The 19,582-nt window shown below is 33.9% G+C and overlaps 2 protein-coding genes across 8 annotated transcripts; both read left to right on the top strand.

Annotated features, from left to right (window-relative positions):
- The first annotated feature begins 436 nt into the window (after positions 1-436).
- On the top strand, positions 437-7,301 carry LOC108329151 (BTB/POZ and MATH domain-containing protein 3). Of its 3 annotated transcripts, XM_052872312.1 has the most exons (5): positions 437-1,210; positions 2,099-2,444; positions 3,298-3,574; positions 6,405-6,422; positions 6,808-7,301. In XM_052872312.1, exons 1-5 carry the CDS (start codon positions 804-806, stop codon positions 7,020-7,022), a joined length of 1,263 nt encoding a protein of 420 aa, XP_052728272.1. In that variant the 5' UTR covers positions 437-803; the 3' UTR covers positions 7,023-7,301. The 3 variants fall into 3 exon arrangements, with proteins under 3 accessions (XP_052728272.1, XP_017418701.1, XP_052728274.1); XM_017563212.2 differs by lacking the exon at positions 6,405-6,422; XM_052872314.1 differs by lacking the exons at positions 6,405-6,422; positions 6,808-7,301 and adding an exon at positions 5,240-6,368.
- Positions 7,302-12,202: 4,901 nt separating this feature from the next.
- On the top strand, positions 12,203-17,873 carry LOC108327074 (ultraviolet-B receptor UVR8-like). Of its 5 annotated transcripts, none has more exons than XM_017560780.2 (12): positions 12,210-12,578; positions 14,049-14,122; positions 14,207-14,291; positions 14,528-14,659; positions 14,887-15,111; positions 15,281-15,319; positions 15,404-15,520; positions 15,700-15,743; positions 15,935-16,117; positions 16,265-16,355; positions 17,289-17,332; positions 17,501-17,873. In XM_017560780.2, the coding sequence occupies exons 1-12, from the start codon at positions 12,389-12,391 to the stop codon at positions 17,621-17,623; spliced, it is 1,347 nt and encodes a 448-aa protein (XP_017416269.1). In that variant the 5' UTR covers positions 12,210-12,388; the 3' UTR covers positions 17,624-17,873. The 5 variants fall into 5 exon arrangements, with proteins under 5 accessions (XP_052729582.1, XP_017416269.1, XP_052729581.1 ...); XM_052873621.1 differs by having other exon boundaries at positions 15,275-15,319; XM_017560779.2 differs by having other exon boundaries at positions 15,281-15,520.
- The last annotated feature ends 1,709 nt before the right edge of the window (positions 17,874-19,582 follow it).

Raw genomic sequence — 19,582 nt, 5'->3', positions numbered from 1 at the left:
AAGTGAAAAGATGATGCCACACAAGTGAGGCAATGTCATACTCGATGCATATTTTTCTAATTATTTTTTATTTAAATAAATTATGCCTATTCAACTTAGTTTTATATAATTATTCTATATTAACTATTACTTTTTTTTATTACATAATAGGTTGAATAGATCTGGGATTTAATATATTTTTTCGTGTATATATACATATGATGTGTAATATTCTTAATATTTTTATATGTTTATTTTGAATTTAAAATTATTTTTGATAAAAGATTGATGTTAAATCGATTTATAAATATAAAAATAATTTTTACAAGTTTACAATGATATCTAATTATTTATTATTTATATTTAAGTCAAGATATATAGTAATTTAGACCTGCGTTGCGATGGAACAAAATAATTCCGATGAATATATTTAGTAATTTTGAAAGAAGAAGTGGGTGTGGCAAGGGGTAGGGGGTGTGAAAAGGAAAGTGGGATAGCGTGTTATAAGGAGTTAGCGGTGGCTGGCAGTAGTAGAATCATATAAATACGATATCGGCGTCTCGTTAGGTTGTTGTGTTCTGGATTTTTGTTACCTTACATCTCTCTTACCTCATTTAACTATTTTCTCTTTCTTTCTTCTCTAAAACCTCAAACCGTAACACAGCTACACATAGCTTTCGTATTTCTAACGTAACTCCTTATTCCTCTCTCTCTTTCCCTAATTCCGCCATCACTGTGCCCAATTCCATTTCTCCTCGCCCCAATTCGGGGAATTAGGGTTTCGCCCCCACTCATCGATGCGCCACCGTCGCTAGGGTTTTGCGATGGCGGAATTGGAGGAGGACCGGATGGGGGATTTCAAGCCCTTCTCGGAGGGCTCTTCGTGTTCGCGCTCGATCAGCGAAACGGTGAATGGGTCGCACCAATTCACGATAAAGGGGTACTCTCTCGCAAAGGGGATGGGTGCTGGGAAGTACATCATGAGCGACACATTTAGCGTCGGTGGTTACGATTGGGCAATTTACTTCTACCCTGACGGGAAGAACCCCGAGGACAATTCCATGTACGTATCGGTCTTCATAGCTCTCGCAAGCGATGGAACTGACGTTAGGGCTCTGTTCAAGTTGACGCTGGTGGATCAGAGTGAGAAGGGGAACGATAAGGTTCATAGCCATTTCGATAGGCCTCTTGATGGTGGACCGTACACCTTGAAGTATAGAGGCAGCATGTGGTTGGTATCATCAATTCACTCCCTCAATTTTGAAATTGGGATAATGGTTAGCTGTGGGGAATGGTGATGTTTAGAAACTCTAGGGTTTAGGGTTTTGAATTGAGTGGCGTTGGCATGTCAAATGATGAGAGTTTAGTAGCCTTATAACTTGCTTGTTTTATGTGTGTACGTATCATGTTTAATAGTAATTTTGATCGTCAACTATTTAATCGATGGTTATAAATGCACTGACAGTCTAAAGTGCACTGCTACTTTGTAGATAGGACAAAACATAGTTCCTTAATTTGTTTACGTGTTCAGTTTTTGGAGCTCGAATCATGTGCTTCGATTGTTATTTTTTTTTTGTCATTTTAATTCCTGAAAGGAGTAAATTGAAGCAGAGTAGGAGTGATTTTACATGAACAAAATGCATGACTATATCTGTGGTGTTTATTAAATACAGGGATTGAGTTACTTATTTTTTACACCTAAATATAGCTTTGTTTGTGATATGATTTTCAAGCTTTTTGACCACTGGACAGAAGGTTTTTATCTCTAGTCTTGTTGGTTTCTGTTGTTAACTTTTGACCACATTCTCAGGAGTGATCCTTACATGTTGAAGTATAATGGCAGTTTATAATACCTTCAACTTGTTCAGCATTCTTTGCCTTTTGTTTTGTTATTGTATTCAGTTTAGTTGGGGTTTAGGAGTTTAAATTTTGTGCTATCATACAAGATGTTTTTGAGTGAGAATATCGTCTGAAAGCATGAATGCATTTAAAATTAGTTAATGTAATTTTAGTTACCTATATTTGACTTTCTTAATTTTTTTGGGATGGGGGATAAAATGTTATTGTGTATGGTTTTTGGGTGTTTCCTGCAATTAAAACGTTTATGTGCTCATTTCAGGGGTTACAAGCGTTTCTTCAGAAGAACTCTACTGGAAACTTCGGAGTATCTAAAAGATGATTGCCTTGTCATGCATTGCACTGTTGGTGTTGTCAAAACTCGTTTTGAGGGATCTAAACAGGGTGTTATTGTGCCACTGTCAGACATGGGCCGAAATTTTAAGGACTTGCTGGACTCAGAGGTTTGTTGCGACATAGTTTTCAAGGTTAAAAGCGAGAGCTTCAAAGCTCATAAGTTAATACTTGCGGCACGATCTCCTGTGTTTAGAGCACAGTTTTTTGGACTTGTTGGGGATCCTAGCTTAGAGGAAGTAGTGGTAGAGGATATCGAGCCTTTTATCTTCAAGGTAGTTTTCAATTTCAATTAATTCTTATTTGTAATATCTGAAGAGTCAAAATACATTTGTGATATATGACCAGCAAACTTGAATTAATTTTTTTGTCGACATTTTCAGAGTTTTTCGGTTATTTGTGTCTGTTTTATTGGTAAAGTAGTCTGATGGAACTTGTTGTATCTTTGTGGTGGAACAAAATACGTTGTTGAATCGCTAACTTTGATTTTGTCTTTTAAATTGCAATCTCTTAGAGCATTTTTGAGATCAATGAAATTGCGTTAATTGTTTGCAAAATAAGCTGGGTCCAAGATAATAAGTACAATTTGTAAAGTTTTTGTTTTTTGTAAATATTTTGTGAAGCATCTGAAATTTTGTAGTTTAATATTATTTTCGAACTGTTCTTTTCCTCCTTAGCTTCACAGTTCTCTTTTTATTGTTTTAAATGATTTTTTGTCGTTTCTAAACATAGTGAATTATCTTTTAAATCACTTTTCAACGAACTTAAACAAAAATGAATTTTGACTATAATCAATTATAACAATAATTGGCTATTTTAATAATCAAACTTTTGCAGTTGTCCTAAACACATCCCTGGTTGGGAGAATGTTGTATGTGAAAATATGTCTAGTTTGCATGAGTAGTTTGTCAGTTAGCTGATTATGTCAATTATAATCTCATTCTGTTTTAGTAGTTACAGAATTGTGTTTCTTTTTTTTTGAGATATTGTTATTTGCTTCCGCCAGTCATAGTCTTCTTTATGCTATATGCTACCTGTCATTTTCTAATTGAAGGTATTATTCTTTCAAATTTGTTTGTTGAGCAAATTGATTAAATGGAAATTCTTCAACCCTTGTTTTTTTTTCAGGCAATGCTTCTCTTCATTTATTCCGACAAACTTCCTGACATCTATGAAGTAATGGACTCAATGAATGTCTGCTCATATGCTGTCATGGTGCAGCATCTCCTGGCTGCTGCTGATCTTTATAATCTTGATCGGCTCAAACTTCTTTGTGAATCAAAATTGTGTGAAGAAATCAATACTGACAATGTAGCCACCACACTTGCCCTGGCAGAGCAACACCACTGTCCACAGCTGAAGGCAATCTGTTTGAAATTTATTGCAAATCCAGCAAATTTAGGAGGTATGTATCATTTTAGAATATGAATGTTAAAATACATGTTTTTTTTTTAAACTTAAGATTCTTTTGGCAATTAGTGTATAATATGTATTGAATTCTGGATGTTTACTGACACTTTTCAAATTAAATACATTTTACTGCATCCTTGTGTCTTGAAGTAGATAAGGATCGATGTTTGAATATGCTGTGGTCAAATATCGTTATGAGCAATGTGAATATGTTAGAACTTTATTTGATACAGGTGTGTCTATGTTCTGTTTGGGTTTCTTGGTTTCAAGACACTATTTTTCTTTTTAAAAAATTTTCTATGCATTTCTTCTAATTGGATATAATCAATAGTTAAATTAAATGAGCATTAAACACATACACTTAATTATATGGAACTTGCATTGAACTTAGAAGTGCTTGACAATGGACATTTTTTGAGGCTTCTGGTTTGTCCATGTTAATCTCAAGAGTAAGCACACCAAAGTATGTATTTCTTACTGGAAACAGTCAGGGGTTGAGCATAATATGCTGGATAGCGTGGCTTTGCAATTTGGCATAGCAGAGTGGCCCCTGTCGGGGACAATTCAGTGTTGCCACTGTAGTGGCCCGAATGGATTTGTGGTGGCAGGAATAATGCTACTTTTTGTTTTTTCTTAAAGTGTGTTGCTTGTCCCCTCACTTGGTACTTCTCTCTCTCCAACTCCCAAAGGCATTTCTTCTGGCCATCTCTGGTGGTGTGTTTATCTTCTGTGGCTGCTGTGAGAAATGAACTAGGGTTTTTTTCTTTCTAAAGATAGAGGGTTGTCGGGCTTGATTCTAAATTGGGCCCTTTTATCCAAACAGTCCTATAATTGGAGAAAGGGTCCTTTTGCTGTTTTTTTTATTATATGTTTTTGTTAAGAATCTTTAAAAAATATAAAAAATAACCATTAATACTCAATTGTGGATTATAGAATAGAGATAAATATTTAACTTATAATAACATAAATATATAGAAAAAATGTAATTAATTAATATAATGATGATAGCTTATACATACATTCTGGTCTGGTGCTTTATTTATATGTATGTACACTTAACCCTTAATGACGTCATCAACCTGGTCCCTAAACAGGGGTTGAACCAAGATTCCAGGTTTTCTACTATGGTATGTTTCTTGATCACTTGTTGTGGTCTAAATGTGGTTCTGTACTGCATTTTGTCTAAGAGAAAAAGTCGAATATTTGAGTGCAAATGACACTCAACATCTTATTTGGTAGCTGGTTTACAATAATCGAAAATATATATCTAATAATTTATACACGTTCATGCTGTTCAATCACTGGTCCACTGGATCAGCCAAGTCCCACCAATCCAGTGCCTTGTCCAGGTCAATTACCTGATGGCTTTTGATAATATTGAATGTTGTGGTGGAGCAGAGCGGCCCCTTGGCCGGATATGAGCATCCACAGAAAAATTCAGAACAGTGGCACACATAATGCACACACACTTATGATTCAGGCCCACTGAGTCTCCTCTGCTTGTTGTACTTTCTCATGTTTCCAAGGCCTCAGGAAAAAAGTGAAATAGAAAAATTAGGGGTTTTGATGGATACTTTTTATTTGGTATATTATTCAAGTGGTAATTTGTTGTAATATCATTTTAGTAGTTTTATTATCTTGCACATACTTGTGATTCCAGAAACTATTGCAATTGAGCATCTTGGGATAGTAACGAAGGGAAATAAGGATATTTGTCAGTTATAGGGGAGTCACTGAAGCATTGACAACTTTGCCACGATTTATTAAGAAATATGATATTTTATCTGTATGGAAACGGCTTCTTTGCATGTGCAAGGGTAAGGCTGCATGTAGTGACCCTGATTAGCTTTTATTTTAAAAACTGCATTTGTTTTGGATAGTAGACATCATTAACACTTTGATGTGTCTTGTGTTATCAAGGAGGAATGTATTTTAGTGGGTTATGGTTTATGTTGTGTTCTTCTAATGATAACCCAAGAGGTTTGTTACTTTGTTTGGTAATTGTGAATTCCTTCTTTCCCTATTTGTAATATATATAATGACATTAAAAAAAAAGATTTCTTTTTAATGTAAGCTCTGTTTTAAATTTTATTTTTATTTCTTTTAACATTTTAGAAGATTTCTTCCACATGCTCCATTGTTATATCTGTTGAAGATAGAGGAAAAGAAAGATATGAATATAAGGGAACAGTAGAAGTAAACCTTGGTAGTTAGTTACATTGAAAAGGGATATGATCTTCTGGTCTGCCCTCACCCACGTGTGCATGGACATGAAATACATTATTTTTAGGTGTATTGTTCATGAAACGTACGTTTTATCCCTTTAATATTCTAAAAGAAATTTCCTTAATCTTTGGTGCTCTCCTGTACTCTGTAGTTTGTTAAGTCATTCTGTTTATTTATTACCCCGTCATTTTTCACATTTGTTTACATTTTACACTTAATTTAAATTTGTAACCCCCCTCCCCTCTCTCTCCACTCACATGGACAATTTTGTTTTTGTTCCCTGTCACTTTTTTAAATAATTGTAATTTTTTTTTATAATTTAAATTTAACGTGTTTGATCGTTTTTGTTAGCTGTTTCTTTTTTTACCTCGTGTCTTATGACTAATCAGATGTCCTTACATTTTTCTTCTTTACTCTCTGTTAATTGATGTTAGGATAAATGGAACTGGTGGTGTGTCCATTTTCCATATTTTGTTATTTTGTTTATTGACTCGATTTCAAGTAGTTGGTTTGTGAAATGAATTGTCATAGTGTGATTCAGTTTGTTGTACTAGTGAAAATAATTCATCACTCTTGAGCTTTTCATTTTTCGTTTCCAGATGGAGCATTTTCAGAAGGTAATTCCTTTTTCTAATGTATGAAATAATCAAGTTTTTGTACAAAATTGGTGGATTTTGAAAATCTTTTTGGAATTCAATCTTTGAATTTCCATCACTTAATTATTCATTGATGGGGCAATTTGAGGTTTCTGCCATTCTCTGCTTGCCGCATCTTACATAGCCCGCTAAAGTTTGAACACAAATTCGCTGGTTTTATGTCTGTGAGTTTCTACTCGGAATAAATGTTTATTGGCGTTGTTTTCAACAAATCAATACTTTCCAGGATTTCGTTACCTGTCGCTTAAATTTGGCTCACTTTATATACTCTTCGTGAGTGTTTTGGAGCCCCTGGAAATTTTAACCTTTGAACACTCAGTGATATATATGATTACACCTTGTGCAGCTGTGATGCAGTCGGAAGCTTTTGTGCATTTGAAAGAGAGCTGCCCCGCAATGTTGCTGGAACTGCTGGAGACGTTTGCCTCAGTGGACGATAACTCAAGCCTGACATTGAGCAGAAAGAGAAGTGGCAGTAGCATATATGGTCAAGATTTGGCAGACGGGGCAGCTGCTGAATCAGTTAATCCAAGTGGGAGGCGATTAAGGAGGCGAACATAAAGCATAGTTTACAATCTGAATGTGCAAACCATTAAAGTGTGATATAGATAACCCTAGTCATGGAACTCCCTGTCAATATAAGTGATTCACCATTTTGAATTCAACTGATCCCTGAGATTTATATGTGAAGTTTTCTTGCCTTCCGTCCTTGTCTCACGGGGCTATTTTGAACGTCATTTCCTGTGGTAGTTTGACATTAGAACAGTTCTAATGTAGGGTATATCGTGCTTGATGACTATAATAAGAAGTAAATAGCTAATATATTTGTTTGTTTTATCACATGATGCTTTGGAAGAAAACATTTCCTTTATGAGCGAAAAAATAGATGAATGAAAGAAATTGTTTCTCTTGGAATGCCAGGATTTTGAGTGAAGGTTCCGTTCCAGGCTTGAATCACCGGGTTTATGTGTATGTCTCTGGTCGGTGTATGATTCAATCTGGTAGGTCTTTCCTTCTATATCCAACATTCAGATTCAGATCTATCTCCTCTCTTCTGAGAGACAAATAGAAATAGTTGATAAGTTTAATAAGGATAGAGAAACAAATATGTCCTTGTAAAGATGAGTATTAACAACACTTTTTATAACAATTTCTTTAGTTGTTTTAACTTAGGCTTAAATATTAATTTGATTTTTATTTTTGTTGAGTTTATTTGATTTTATTTTAATATATATCTTTTAATTTGGTCTTAATTTTATGTAATTTGATTTTATATATTTTTAATTTTAAAAAAGTTTGTGTTAAATTAATATTGTAATGGTGTGAGGAAGTGTTAGGATTAATATTTTTATTTAATTTAGTTTTTATATTAGTTATTTTTGTTTAATTTAGTTTTACTTTTTTAACATAAAGTGATTTTATTTTTTTAAAATTAAAATCAAATTTAATTTTTATATAATTGTTATATTTATATTAAAATTTATATTTTAATTAGATATTTTTAATTTAGAATTAGAATTAATTTAAAATTAGAATGACATTTTAAAATATAAGGGAGGGATATGAATTGAACATGAAGAAGGAAGACTGTATTGTAAGAGTTTTGTATATTAATTATTTATGATAATAGATTTAAAACTACAGGGATTCTTTGTTCCTGCAGCACTAGCATTGCCTTCCGTAGAGTTATCTGTTAGGTATCATACTCGGTTTCGTCCATTTTCTCTGTTTTCTGTTTCTCGTTTACAATACGCGACATTTAGCAGCGAAATGTACACATCCAACTAATAATCCAAACGAATAACATGCAGGCCCAGAGAAAGATCAACTAAAAAAGAGAAAGTGAACATAAATTAATAAGTAGTTTCTTAAGTAACTTTAAAGAATTCTGCAGGTAAATTTAATTTTTCTCACTTTTAATAATATTTTATTTTTAATTAATTTTATTTAAGTCCAAATTCAAAATCTCGTTTAAAGTATTAAGTCTAATACTATTTAATAATAAGTTTAGCAAGTAATAAGTGATGAGATAAAAAAAAAAGAATAAAAAAATCAAATGAAAAAAAACATCGAAAAAAAAAATGAATGAATATTTTTATTCTTATAAAAAACTTTAGTCACTGTAAAAGTGATAAATAATTTAAAAGTCATTCTTTCTTGTTAAATTTTAGTATGAAGTTTTTTATGTTACTAAAACGTTAAATAAATTTAATATTTTCTTCTAAAATATTGTGATGATTCATGTTTTTTCATGGATTGAATTAGTTTTGAATGTAAAAAATGGTTAAATCCAAACATTGGAGCATTAGTTTTAATTATACTTTTAAGATTTAATTTCTAATTTGTTTCTCTGATTTCAATCAAATTAAAAAAAATGGTTTTTTCAATTTGGTCTTTTTTTTTCCTGTTCCTGATCTTTTGATTTTCAATCAATCATCTGCTATTTCTCTTCTTTATTTTCAGAATCTTAGATTTATTTTTCTTAGACAACTATTCATGGTCAAACAAAAAACTAATGAACGATCAAATTGAAAAACTGACCAAATTTGATCTTTTCAAAAAAAACCAAAGGACTAACTTGAAAAAACTAATAACTAGAGTTTTTTTTTTTAAATTTGGAATGAAATTTGCTACTAATAATAGTATCGCTTTCAAAGATAATGAAAAGGAATTTGTATATATACCTTTAAAGAATATTTCACCCCTTTATATTTAAAAAATTACACATTTACTTTCCTTTCATTTTTAATAAAACAGTAACTATATTTTCTTTAATTTAAAAATATATATTCTACTTCCAGCACGGTACTGAAGTGGACTGCAAAATTTCCTTAGCTAAAAGATATACCTCGTGTTTTATAATATTTATAAATAAAAAAATATACTACGTGTTTTAAATCGAATGAGATTCAATTTATCAACAATTTTAACGAAAATATTACTTAGCTAAAAATCGTGAAAAATAAAAATAATGTTTTAAAACATATAATTATTTTTTTATAAAAAATAATTTAATAATTGAAAATTACATGTATCTCTCGTAGATTTTTCAAAATTATATTTATGTATTTATTTAGTTTTTAAAAATTAATTGATATATATTTTATTGTTAATAAAATATAAAAAACATTCATATGCTTTGTTTCATTTATACATATACTTTTATTTATTTTTAAATATATTCATATTTATTTTTAAATATATTTATATCATTGTAAAATATTTAAATCTAGTAACAAAATAAAAAAAAAAACTCAAAATATAAAATACCAGGAACATAAAACAAATGTTCTATCAATTCGTTATTCATAAAACCAAGTTTAATATACTCCATTCTCATAAAGAGAAAAAGAAAATGTTCAGCAACTTTTCCTCACCACACGATCAAAACACTCACCACATAAAGATTGTCAAAACAAACATCCAACGCTTCTAGCTGCTCCGCATTTCACGCCTTATTTAAAATTTGTCTGTGACTCAATGGAACTGGATGGACGATCCAGAATCACTTGCCCATCACGTTATCCTTGGCCCACTCGCACTCAATTATCACCTTTCTTCCCAACCTCGGAACACAGACCGTAGGATGGATTCACAGCCAGACGATCATGGACCCATCATGCAACTGGGCCCATGTTTTAAACTGTTAATGGGCACGGTGTTTTCTAGTAGAGGTGGCTTGTTAACACCCACGTGTTGAAATTTTCGAAGAAGTGTGAGATCTGTTAGTACCACAAAAATTGAGTGGCAAAGATGTGTATGTATGATGACCACGTGTCTTTACGTGTTTGAAATGGGCCGGGCCTAAAGGGATCCAATTGTTGCTTTCATTCCACCGATTAAAAGCCCTGTAGCTTTATCTGAGGTTATATGTATGTATGTGCTTGCTTTTACACATCCATTCATTCAACGTGTTTCTTTTCTTGTCCTACTACCATCACTTGCACTTTGACATTTCTTCATGTAAATGCTCACCGTGGCTCTGCACTATTTGATGTTGACCCAACCACACATTTTGTATTTAGTTTTAATTTTTATGGACTTTTTTTTTAATGTCAAGTAGATTTAAGTATCTTAGATGCAAATTTACTCCAATACTAAAATTGCTAAAATGAGTGTCTAACTTGATTTTGCAAGCATTGTAATTAACTTCATGTATGAATTCTTGAAATATTCCCTCTTTAAAACAAACAATTATAAATAATGGTTTGTGTATAAACAATATCACGTAATTTATTTCAATAGTACTTTTTATTCAATAAGATATCATCTTTATAAAATTGGATCTATTGATCTCGTAGACAGCACGTTAAAAACCTTGTTTAGCAGTTTCTCGTATTTTGATTAGTGGATTAAATAAAAAATAAAAAACGTTTGATAGTGACATAAATGGTGACGTGAAGTAAATCTTACTTGTGTTTGGATGATGCATTAAAGGCAACGAATCTCGTGTCTTTTTTTTGTAAAAGATAAGATACAATATTTGCATTACCTAACCACATGATAATGTTTCATCTTATTCATGTAAACTAAAATGTTGCCATTCCAAAAATCTTAACCCAAGGTCCAAAATCTTCACACCAACACACATGGAGAGTTTGAAACCCTATCCAAAACATATTCTGCCTAATTTTTCCAATAGTAAAAGATGGAAATACAAAAAAAGTGTTTGAACAAAATTTGGAATACGTAAAAGCCCAAATTTTCAAAATGATATTTGTGGGACAAGTGGTATTAATCTACCAACAACCCACGTACTAATCAAAGTACGACACTTGTTTTTATTCCTTTCAACTGTCAATTTCGCAACTCAACATAACTTATAAATACAAGAGCGAGACTCTTTGGTCAAGAAATAGTTCATGAAGTTGAAACACACACATTATCGGTTTTCTTTCTCTATTAATATCTTATTTAAACATATGTTTAGGTTTATGCAATTAAAACAACAATAGCTGTCTCACTTTTCAATCACATGGTACTGTTTTTTTTTAATGAAATAAGTATCAGTTGTGAAGTATTTTTCTTAATTATGCTTTTATCAAAAGATTTAAATATTTCGCATTCAATTATAATCGCTGGAGACTGGTAGAGTTAGGTTTGTGTTGATGAAATTTAAGCTTAATCTCTTTTGAAAGGAACAGTGGCAGGTAAACAATGGATAGAAAATTTATCACAAAATCAATGTGAAAAAGTTAATTTTCATAACTTAATTTTGCATAAACAGTAAGAGGAAGATTTACACAAATTAATTTTAATGTATAGATATTTTCAGAGAAAGTTAACACCTGTCTCCCCGAAAGAAAGCTAAGACACCATGAAGTTTTGAAAATAATGAAAAAAAAAAATCCATTGAAATCTGAAAGGTGGAAGAGCTACCCAAAAATATCGCCATGAGGCCATCACATCACGTTACATTGTATCTCACACATTTCTTCAATTCCGCTCTGGCCACAGTTGACGTGTCCCACAGAGGAGTCGAAACGTGGCTAAGCACAATGATTGGATTTTACGAGCCACAAACACGTGGTGCAAGGAGAGAGTGGCCACGGTAGATGGGAGCACAAACGGGCCCGCGGGAGTTAGCAGAGGGCTGAGACCTTCGAGAAAGTTCGGCCAAAATAATGGCCAAAAATGAAAGGAAGATGTAGCGGCCAGAAACACGCCACGTGTCAGTTGAACCACACGAGCGTCCGATGTGGCAAGCCCGTTACGCCGAAAATGATACGGCCCCTTTTATGCACCAGCAGTGAAAAAGATTGGACACTTTCCGCAAACGTTGAGAAAAATATAAACGGAAACGCCTAAAAACAAGGGGAGATTTTATTTTATTTTTTTACAATAAACAGATAAAAATAAAATTGTTTTGTTGCGTAAAATTGTTGCATTGGGTATCATTTTGTTCAGTGTTCGTGGTGGGAGTAGCCATGAATGGCGAGGGAAGTGAAGCAATGCAAGTGGAGAAGGAGATGTTGGTGTACATGTGGGGTTACCTCCCCGGAGCTCTGCCGCAGAGGACGCCGCTGCTGACGCCCGTCCTCGTTAGGGTTCCGCCGTCAGGTTACTCTTGGAGTGATGTTTGCGGCGGCGGTTGTGGATTTGCCATGGCTATGTCTGGTACCTATCTTTATTTTTCTTTCTAATTATTTTTCTTTTTGAATTGGGAGACTCTTTTCCTTTTTTAGTACATACGTAAGGATTTACTTCTCATTACATTGGCTGTTGGCTGTTTTTTCTTTTTATTTTAATGGAGTCAGAATATAAATTTAGTGGAGTAGGTTGAGCTAAGGCTCTAATGGTGCGTGTTTGCTTTTACTGCCGCAGAATTCTTTCCATTTATTTTAAACTACGGCGAAATTGATATTTTGGAAGGGTTAATTTTGAACCATAACAACTTGTGCATAGATTTTACACTGGAACTTGCGCTGCTGGGAATAATTGATTCCAGTGTTTTTGCCGAATATGGCACTTGGTTTTTTGTTTGATTGAATTTTTGCTTTTGGAACTTTTGCTGTTATTTGCTATTCTTAGTCTTTTATGGCTAATATTTTGTTAGGGTTCATGGGATTTTTCTTCATGGTAGAATTGACAATCTTTTGTTTTGCCTCTGATTTTTAAGGCGTCTCACCTTTTGTCGACGCATTTTATTGATATCTAAACTTTAATCTCGCAGTCTCTCATCCAAACACATAGACCGACCAGGGAAGTTTGAGTATTTACAGTATGCAGACATGATTGGGGTTTTAAAATTTAGGAGTACATATTAAAGATTGTCAATTTTACAATACAAATAACACCTTTAAATCTAAAATAAATGGGATGAATTCACTTGAGATTGTAACTATAAAATAATTCTTGAGGACTTGATTGATCCTCTTATAATCTTCTATTTATAAAAATAAATTGATACAAGAGTACATGAAAATTAGGGTAATCTTAAACACAATATAATCATGATAGGGTAACCTAGACACAATATAATCATGATAAATAGTCTAACCTAGACACAATGATAAATAGGATAATCTTAAACACAATATAATCATGATAAATAGGGTAAATATTTTAACAAATTCAATTTTGGTATTAGCTAACAATATATTTAGATTCTATATTTGACTAATCTTGTTAGATAATTTTGAATGTATAAATCTTAATTATATATATATATATATATACATATATATATATATATGTATATATGTATGTATATGTATATGTATGTATATATGTATATGTCCTACGTTTTGAAGATTATATTTGTGCTACATAGGGTTTCAGTACTATTGTCTTGGGCTGGTTTTACCTATTTTCATCAATCACTTCCTTGGAACTTCTTGTTGTTTGTTTTCTAATATGCAGGCATTCATGTTTAATGTTTTGAATACGACTGTATGGGTGTAGTTTTTTTTTTTTTTAAATGATGTTGCATTGGTACTTGAGGTCAGCGCTGCTTTTTCTTGATTTATTATTTTTTTGAAGGAAATGCTTATCTTTCTGCCTTCTATCACTTCAGTCTCCCCTTTTCTTTTTACATTTTATTAACATAAAGGATTCACGATTTCTCATACTTTGTTCCTTAATCAGAGCCCGGAAAGCTCATAACATGGGGTTCATCAGATGATTTAGGCCAAAGCTATGTTACGTCTGGCAAACATGGGGTAATGCGTAACCATACAGATTGACAATGTTCTCTCTCCTGTTTCTTTTTCACTCGACTGACATTTAATAGTTTCTTTATAAAGGAAATTCCAGAGCCTTTCCCTCTTCCAACTGAAGTGACTATTGTAAAAGCTGCAGCTGGATGGGCGCATTGTGTTGCTGTCACTGGTAAGAATCACTTACTTATCTTCCTTGCCAAGGAAGGAACACTATACAATGTGATTAAAATGAGAAGGGATAAACTAATGTTGCATAGGAAGGTTTGTCCTGTCGGATAAATTATCCAACACTTGCAAATTTCCAAAAGTAATTAATCCGAAACGGATCCAAGAGATTGTCTATCCATAAAACTTGTTTTTCTTACTTCTATCATCCTACATACCTGGTTTGCTGGTCCTATGCAGATTGTGGAGAAGTTTATACATGGGGATGGAGGGAATGTGTCCCCTCTGGGAAGGTGTTTGGTGAATCATTAACTGGGGTGAACCCTGAAAAGGATGTACCGGGAAGGCAAACCTTATTCTTGACGGAGCAAGGTATGTTTGACCTCTTTACAATTGCCATTTCTCCATGGCTACTATCCCTACTAGGAGGTGATTTAAGGTAGTCAAAGTGTACTTGAAGAAGAGTAAAAGATAGAAACTATTATGATATAGGATAGTGCTTGAAAACTCAAGAACAAAAGAGTTTTGCCCCTTTATGATTATCGAAAAGGTGTACCTAGCCTTTATCCGTCTAAATGATGTAGAATGTTTTGCTACAGTAAGCCCTCATTCTCAAGGCTCAAAGTCTACTGGAGGAACTGCTTCTAGTACCAGTGGAGAAGAAAGTACAAAGAGAAGAAGAGTGTCTTCATCAAAGCAAACAGCTGAAACCTCTTCTTCCAGTGATGATACTCTGATAGCGTTGCCGTGTCTTGTCACACTAAACCCAGGCATAAGGATAGCAAGTGTTGCTGCTGGTGGTCGCCATACCTTAGCATTGTCAGGTATTGACTTTATTGAAGGACTATTTGTTTACCAAGGCCAAAAGTCTTGTGTACGTTTTTCTGTATATAATGTGATAATCTTTTGGTTGTAGAATTTTTTTTGTGTGCTATGGAGATCTATTATGCAATCTAAAACATGTTATTGATTATAATTCTCTGGAAGTTTCAGATATAGGACAGGTGTGGGGTTGGGGCTATGGAGGTGAAGGTCAGCTTGGTTTGGGTTCTAGAATACGAATGGTGTCCTCTCCTCATCTAGTTCCTTGTATTAATACCTCTTCTTATGGTAAAGATATGCCGTTGTCACTGGCTCGAGGAAGCATGAGTTCAGATGGACAAAATTTCAGAGTACCAGGAACTTGTATAAAGGCAATTGCCTGCGGAGGTCGACACAGTGCAGTAATAACAGGTAAATGTGTACAAGTCTATTTGGTATCTCAAGTGAAAATAAAGTTACTAATTTTCAATATAGAAAATAAGACAAAACTTCCATAATTGCTTATTATTTCTTAATTCTTCGCTACCAGTTACGTGAATTTTACTAGTCATATATTCTGATATCCAAATATCTTCCTGTTCAACTTACAGATGCTGGAGCTGTGCTTACATTTGGTTGGGGACTCTATGGACAGGTAATTTAAGGTGAACTTGGGACGTCTTTGGTCTTTTTCTCTACCCAATTTCTTATCCGATTTGGCAGTTAAATTTTATCAGTGTTTAATTGTAAATAAATTCCTTTGGGGTGTTCTAATCTGTGCTAGCTTGCTTGGGATTCATGCTAATGCTTGTTATACTAAGTTAATGGAATCTTGTTTTGGAAAAGTGTGGGCAAGGAAGTACAGATGATGAACTGAGTCCGACTTGTGTATCTTCCTTAATGGGTATTCGAATAGAGGGGGTTGCTGCAGGACTGTGGCACACTGTGTGTACATCTGCTGATGGTGATGTTTATGCATTTGGTGGAAACCAGTTTGGGCAGCTGGGAACTGGCTCTGACCAAGCTGAGGTATATACCCTTGCCATCCATTGAAACACAATAATTTGATTATAATACACCAGTTCATAATGGCTGTCAATGTCATTATTGCTGTTACTTTGGTTTGTTGTATTGAGTCGTTCCGTGATATTAATTTTAATTTTGAATTCCCAACAGACTATACCAAGGCTCCTGGATTGTCCGAGCTTGGAAAATGTCAACGTTAAGAGGATATCTTGTGGGGCGCGCCACTCTGCACTAATAACAGGTATACTATAACACAACTGTAAATGGAATTTTCATAACCATGTAGGCAAAGGTATTCTTCTAAGGTTCTTCTTAGATAAACGTTTCCATAGCAATTATAGTAGAGCAAAATAAGAAGGAAAAAGTAAAATGTATCTTTTCATAAGTTAAAGTTACTTTATACATAATTTAAAGATAGGAATTTTAAAAAGTTATATGACGTTCTATAGAATTAGTTTATATGCAAGCTAATAGAGAAAATCATTTATAATTTCTTCTTACTTTTTCGTTTTTAGAAATATTTATGAAGACGTTTTCCAAACAGATCCTAAGACTGAAGTCACATTAATGCATATCTAAACACTGCTAGACTAGACACCCTGCTTCTTTTCTCGTCGTCATCTCTTTTCTTATATATCTTGAAGGTGCAAATGTTCAAATATGGACGACAGTGAGCCCTTAACATTATCCGTTTTCTTTCATAATTTATTCTTTAGTGTCTCTGACAAAAGGTTTTGAGGAGAAAAAGGAATGACAGAAAATATTGAAACAGTATTTTTCTTTTCTCATTAAAAATGTGAGAAGCTGATGCTACTATGAAATGGTGTTAATGAGCGAAATATTCTTTATGACATACGTAAAAAAAAAATTCGGGTTGATTGACTGCAAAGTTGTTGAAAGTAGTCTCTGTTATTTAGTAGGCTTATCAGATGAATATATTTCTACAATAATGTAACAATAAAGTTCTAAATTCAGTCCGTGCATTACTGTTTCTGCTTTCATAATACACGTTCTTCATTTTGGCTGGACACTTACGAGGCTAGTTACTTGTCATGTTGAGAACACTGACGCTGTATCTTGATTATATTCGAAGATAGAAAAATCAGGTGGAAACATGCATGTCTATTATTGATAGATTCTTATTAGCTCTCTTTTTTTCTTTTGTTTCTTCAAGATACGGGAAAAGTCTTCTGCTGGGGGTGGAACAAGTATGGACAGGTGCTTATATTGCACTATCAGTTTCACGCGACTCCTTTCAGTTTCATATTTAAACAATCAATATCATTGCAATTTCTGAGACCACATTCGTCCATTGAGTGCATCTTGCCTTATAAATTATTGGCATTCTTGTACACCATTCTAAGTTTTAATTTCTGAATGTGGCAGTTGGGCCTTGGGGACGTGATTGACCGTAACATCCCTTCTGAAGTCACCATCGAAGGTTGCTTAGCTAAAAACGTTGCATGTGGCTGGTGGCATACTCTTCTTCTGGCCGAGTCCCCCACTTGATGTCATGTCATGTCAATGCTCATGACCCAATTTTGTTAGCTAGCTGTTCTTTTGTTTTGTAAGACCAAGAAGCCATATGCATATGTACATATAGTAGTGGTATACATATGACATATGTATATATACATGCTTGCATTCTTTCATGGTGTGATTCATCATATCATGACTGCCTATCCAATACTGATTTCTGGTTTGGGAAGGAAAATATTGTGTCCTTTTCATCTATGTAACAATTAGTCTTCATAGTGTATATTTTCTTTTTTAATTGTATAAATTAACCACTGTAATTACATACCGTAGAAGCTAGCACTCCATGCACTTATACGAGGTGGTTCTCTAGATTGTGTGTTTATATATATTCTCACACACAAACATTTTATTGGCCAAATGTATGGACAAATATGCTTCTTTTTAAGTTCAGAATAAGTAACATTTTGATTTCTCGGAAAATTTCTGTATATATTTTTGACCAGTTTGGCTCTATAAACTTTGAAAAATGAGATATAACTACAGATTTGAATTTGGACGTAGTTCTTAAAAATTATTTCTATAAATGTTTCGTAATAGAGTTGAAGATATGAAATATATTTCTTGTGTAAAGAATAGTGAGACGTGTTATATGTAGTCACAATCCTTACACTATTCAAGGAGTCAAAGTCAAATAACAGAAGCTCCTTTCTGCGGATTTTAGGCATGGCTATACCTGTCATCTAAGGAACATAGTCTCTTGTGACGGCATAGGGACGGTGGAGTAGCGTTAAGCAAGATCTTGTCCCGTGAATGAAGAAACACAAATCTTTCTTAACAGCTCCCATGGTAGTTGAGTCTCACTTTATATTTTAAAGAGAATGGGCCACATCAGAAAATAATAGGCCCAATGGCCTTTAACCCAAAACGCATCTTAATAAAACAAAACGCAAGAAGACTTTAGTTGTAGACTGAAAGTTGCCTCGAGATCAGAAGGTAGTGAGTGAGAGCGCAGAGAGCTTCGAGGGAGAAGGGGAAAGTTCTAGGGCTTCACGGAAACCCTCTACCGAAGCAAGGTGACACCTTCACCGGAGGCAAGGAAGAAGACCAGAAGGGCACTGGTAACAGGTTAGTGAACAAACTCCTAGCTTGATTTAGGAAAAGGAAAACTGATGTTATTATTTGAATGAGTGTGTAAAATTACAATTGTTTGTGTGAGGGAAAACTCTATTTATAGAGTTCAAGAAGGAATGGAATAAAAAACAGAAAACAGAAAACAGAAGAAAACTAAACCTAACAGGATCACTGTATTCAAAAACAGTAATCCGTTATATCTGTAATATTTAATAGCCTCCCCTCAAGCTGGATGGTGTATAGTTGCCAGTCCAAGCTTGGGAACGATAGATCCGAACCGAACACGGTGAGGAAACTTGGTAAATATGTCTGCTAGTTGTTCATCTGAGCGAATGGGGAGAAGATGTAGAAGGTTAGCTTGCACCTTTTCACGAACAACATGGCAATCAAGCTCTATATGCTTGGTTCTTTCGTGAAAGCTCTGATTATGAGCTATATGTCTGGCTGATTTGTTGTCACAGTATAGAGCTGGAATTCCAGCTTCCTTAACCTGTAAGTCCTCTAATAGATAGTGAATCCATTGTAGCTCGCAAGTAGTGGCTGCCAGAGCACGATATTCAGCCTCAGTGGAGGACCTGGAGACAGTGCTCTGTTTTTTTGATTTCCAAGAGATGAGTGATGATCCAAGGAAGACACAGAAACCTGTAGTGGACCTCCTAGTATTTGGACAAGTTGCCCAATCTGAATCACTGAAGGCCTTTAACTGTATGGGAGAGTCAGCTGGAAAGAATAATCCTTCTGAGGGTTTAGACTTTATGTACCTAAGGACATGTTGAATAGCCCGATAATGGTAGTCAGTAGGAGATTGTATAAATTGGCTTAGCAAATTAATGGAGAAACACAAATCAGGTCTAGTGT

This window comes from Vigna angularis, chromosome 2 (assembly GCF_016808095.1).
Source record: "Vigna angularis cultivar LongXiaoDou No.4 chromosome 2, ASM1680809v1, whole genome shotgun sequence".
NCBI lineage: Eukaryota > Viridiplantae > Streptophyta > Magnoliopsida > Fabales > Fabaceae > Vigna > Vigna angularis.
Note: the sequence above shows the minus strand (reverse complement) of the source record. Positions and strands in the feature narration are given on the sequence as shown.